The sequence below is a fragment of the Anopheles bellator genome, unplaced genomic scaffold, assembly GCF_943735745.2.
Source record: "Anopheles bellator unplaced genomic scaffold, idAnoBellAS_SP24_06.2 scaffold00873_ctg1, whole genome shotgun sequence".
Lineage (NCBI taxonomy): Eukaryota > Metazoa > Arthropoda > Insecta > Diptera > Culicidae > Anopheles > Anopheles bellator.
Genome location: NW_026684997.1, coordinates 1 through 4,123, shown reverse-complemented (window position 1 = coordinate 4,123; position 4,123 = coordinate 1). Strand labels below are relative to the sequence as shown.

Below are 4,123 nucleotides of genomic sequence, written 5' to 3'. Positions count from 1 at the left end.
TGTGACTTTATTGCCATCTGTCAACATTCACTGCTAGTCAAACACCACCCGATACACTGATTCTCGTCCGATCACCGAAGTTAAGCAACATTGAGCATAGGTTGGGCGCTTGGGGACGCCACGACGCCATTGCATAAACCAGCCGTCCATTTTTGTTTGTTTCTTTTTTTTTCAAGTAGAGGAACGCAGTTTCGCGCGCCATGTGAGACTCCTTTCGGGACCAATCAATCTTTCTTCGGAAAGGCCAGGCCATCTTCGGAAACTGGCACATTAGAACATTAGAATTAAAACTAAATTAAGGTTTGTAACGACAAAGACAAAGGCAGGAGACGCGTTCCGACGCAGCTTCGACAGACAAATACAGACAAAAGAAACTAGCTGCTCGAAAACAGAGAACGACTTATACGCCGAGTCGATGAGAATGACAGAGAAGCGGCAAAACGGGATGTGCATGGAATTGAGCAAACTTCGAGCATCTCGATTCCACGCCAAAAATGCCATCAAACGTTAGAAACTCGAACTGCAAACGAATTTACGCACTAATGGAGCCGAAGCACGCGTAATGACCTTTTACGTGTATCAATGTAGTCGCCCTGAAAAGGACGGTTTTTGGTAGATTCAGTGAACGCCAGCATTGGTTCCTTGGGGTCCCTGGGATCGGTCCCTTGCCTCCGGTGCGTGGCTTAAGCCTTCTTTTCGGTCTTCTTCGGCAGCAACACGGCCTGGATGTTGGGCAGCACGCCACCCTGGGCACTGGTGACGCCCGACAGCAGCTTGTTCAGCTCCTCGTCGTTGCGGATGGCCAGCTGCAGATGACGCGGGATGATGCGCGTCTTCTTGTTGTCACGAGCGGCGTTGCCGGCCAACTCAAGCACTTCAGCGGCCAGGTATTCCATCACCGCGGCCAGATAGACCGGAGCTCCGGCACCGACGCGCTCGGCATAGTTTCCTTTACGCAGCAGACGATGGATACGTCCAACCGGGCTGGTCTGCAATTCCCGGTCGGACGTATCCATCGTCTGCTGCGTAAAGGAAACTATGCCGAGCGCGTCGGTGCCGGAGCTCCGGTCTATCTGGCCGCGGTGATGGAATACCTGGCCGCTGAAGTGCTTGAGTTGGCCGGCAACGCCGCTCGGCATAGTTTCCTTTACGCAGCAGACGATGGATACGTCCGACCGGGAATTGCAGACCAGCCCGGTTGGAGCGGGACTTTGCCTTCCCTTCACTTTACCTCCTTTGCCACGGCCAGACATTTTGCTGATTAGAGTTACGGACCGGTAAGTTTGACGTGCGAGACAGTTCTCATGAAAAACCCGAACGATTTCGCCCTTTTATGCTGTAAACGGGTTTCGAGCAGTTCGCGGCGAACGTATTATCGCGGCGAACATGAGTACCGCGGTTGGCAATATAAGCAACTCGAATTCGAAAAAAACGGCATAATCGCAGTTTGTCAGTCAACGAGAGCGAACATGGCACCCAAAACCAGCGGCAAGGCAGCGAAGAAGTCCGGAAAGGCGCAGAAGAACATCTCGAAGTCGGACAAGAAGAAGAAGCGCAAGACCCGCAAGGAAAGCTACGCCATCTACATCTACAAGGTGCTGAAGCAAGTCCACCCGGACACGGGCATCTCGTCGAAGGCGATGAGCATCATGAACAGCTTCGTGAACGACATCTTCGAGCGTATCGCCGCGGAAGCGTCCCGTCTGGCGCACTACAACAAGCGCTCGACGATCACGTCCCGCGAAATCCAGACGGCCGTGCGCTTGCTGCTGCCCGGTGAGCTGGCCAAGCACGCCGTGTCCGAGGGCACGAAAGCCGTCACCAAGTACACCAGCTCGAAGTAATCACCGACGCCACCACCACCATCCAACACCCAACGGTCCTTTTCAGGACCAGCAACCATGTAGCCTGAAAACGAGTCCTTTCGCCACTTACCTGGACGACTGCAAAGCAAAATACTATCTGGTACGAGGGTCACTATTTATATTTCGGGAATAGGAACAAAAACAAATAGTGAAGCTGCGAATATATTTTTAATGTTTTTCAAAGTACTCGCCACGATGATCGATACACTTTTGCATGCGCTTAAACCAATTTTCAAAGCATTTATTCCATTCCGAATGAGGTATCTCCAAAACATGTTTTTTGAACGCTTCAAGTGCTTCTTCGGGCGATGAAAATCGTTGACCACGCAGTTTATTCTTCACGGATGGGAACAAAAAGAAATCATTGGGTGCCAAATCAGGGCTGTACGGCGGATGACCCATCAATTCGATGTTTTGAGTGCTCAAATAGTCTCTTGTTTGAGCCGATGTGTGAGAGCTGGCATTGTCATGATGAAGAACAATCCGACGTCTCTTGTTTGTTTTCCTTATTTCACCGAAGATTTCTGGCAAACAGATGGTTGTGTACCACTCAGAATTTACTGTTCTACGATCCTCTAGAGACACTGTTGCAATATGACCAGTTTTTCCGAAGAAACAGGCCACCATTTTCTTTGAAGTGCTTCGTGTGCGAACAACTTTTGTTGGATTTGGTTCATCTTGGAACACCCATACAGTCGACTGCTGCTTACTTTCGGGCTCATACGAATATATCCATGATTCGTCACCTGTCACGATTTTATAAACGTCTTTTGAAGCACCGCGATTGTATTTCTGAAGCATTTCTTTGCACCAATCGACACGAGCCTTTTTTTGAGCGATTGTCAAATTTTGTGGGATCCAACGTGAACATAATTTTCGCACAGCTAAGTGTTCATGTAAAATCGCATATATGCTGGTGGAACTAATGCTTAGGGATGCCTCAATCTCACAATAGGTTACATGACGATCTTGCTTAATCATTTCGTGCACAGCATCGATGTTTTCTGGCACTACAGTCGATTTTGGACGACCTTCACGAAACTCGTCGGACAGCGAACTACGACCACGATTGAATTCACTATACCAGCGATACACAGTGGTTTTTGATGGAGCTTCATCGCCAAAAGTCAAATTAAGTTGATTGACGCACTCTTGTTGTAATAATCCACGTCGAAAGTCGTAAAAAATCATCGCTCGAAAATGTTCACGATTCAGTTCCATTTTTTTGCCGAGACGAAACTTTCAACTAAATATAAAATAAACAAATAGCGTCCGTATGACAAAATGTTCTGAGTACGTATGTCGTCAAAAATGTCAAACTTTACGATGGAACCATCAGATGGACTCACATGACATCAGTGTTGCCAATTCCCGAAATATAAATAGTGACCTTCGTATGACACTTGGACACGGAGACACGGAGACACGGACGCGCGCGCGTGGTATCCTTAATTGCACAATTTTCCATATGCCGGGTTCGAACTCGAGTTCATTGTGCCGATCAGCAAAATCAGTCCTTCTATCGCACTGGGTCACCGCCACTTCTGCCTAGCTGGTGTGCCGAAGGGAAACACATTGCACATTGCGCCGAATAGTCGAACTCCCGGCGCCTCCAGCTCGGCCGAGAACAATGCCAATTAGTTGCCGGTGACTCCGAACGAATGGCCCCTCTTTTCGCTCTTCCTTTTCTCTCCTTCGCCATCGATCACCGGCTGGCACTGCTTCACGTTAGGAGCACCTTAAAAAAAATATTTATTAACGGGCAACATAGCCTAATTGAAAATATATACTTAACTTAGAACCAATGCTAATCAAACTGACGAAACGCAACGGGTAAGCGATATTTAACGGAAAACACAGGCGACAGTAACAAGGACAAAACATTTTCCACGAAGAAATGAAAGCAAACACATCGTGACACACTGATCGAGAATAACATATAACTGGGGGGCCACATGAGGCGTAACGTAATGTTTTTGACATTACAGATTAATGCCAAACTGCTGCGCCTCTGTCAAAATGTTCACGGGTCGGCCGAGGCCCGAGCGTAAATACTTTTTGCATACGCTTTGCTTACAAACAGAGGATAATTTAAGCTCTTATTTGCTGGTATAGCAACAAAATCGGAAAAAAATGGATAAAAATATTCAGAAATCAATTTATTTCTCTTCTATTTCTATTTTCTCGGACCAAAAACACGTTTGACATTTCGTTTTTATATTTTTGCTGCCACACGAAGCGTAAACGATTTGACATTA

At 47.4% G+C, this 4,123-nt stretch overlaps 1 protein-coding gene and 1 pseudogene across 1 annotated transcript; one reads left to right on the top strand and one right to left on the bottom strand.

The window, feature by feature from the left end:
* Nucleotides 1–683: 683 nt before the first annotated feature.
* LOC131214425 (histone H2A-like) lies at nucleotides 684–1,253 on the bottom strand (annotated as a pseudogene).
* A 216-nt stretch (nucleotides 1,254–1,469) lies between these two features.
* On the top strand, nucleotides 1,470–1,844 carry LOC131214426 (histone H2B). The gene has a single exon (XM_058208801.1). It carries the CDS (start codon nucleotides 1,470–1,472, stop codon nucleotides 1,842–1,844), a length of 375 nt encoding a protein of 124 aa, XP_058064784.1.
* The last annotated feature ends 2,279 nt before the right edge of the window (nucleotides 1,845–4,123 follow it).

Coding starts and splice junctions, on each gene's coding strand:
- LOC131214426 (XM_058208801.1), top strand. CDS start 1,470: ATGGCACCCAAAACCAGCGGCAAGGCAGCGAAGAAGTCCGGAAAGGCG.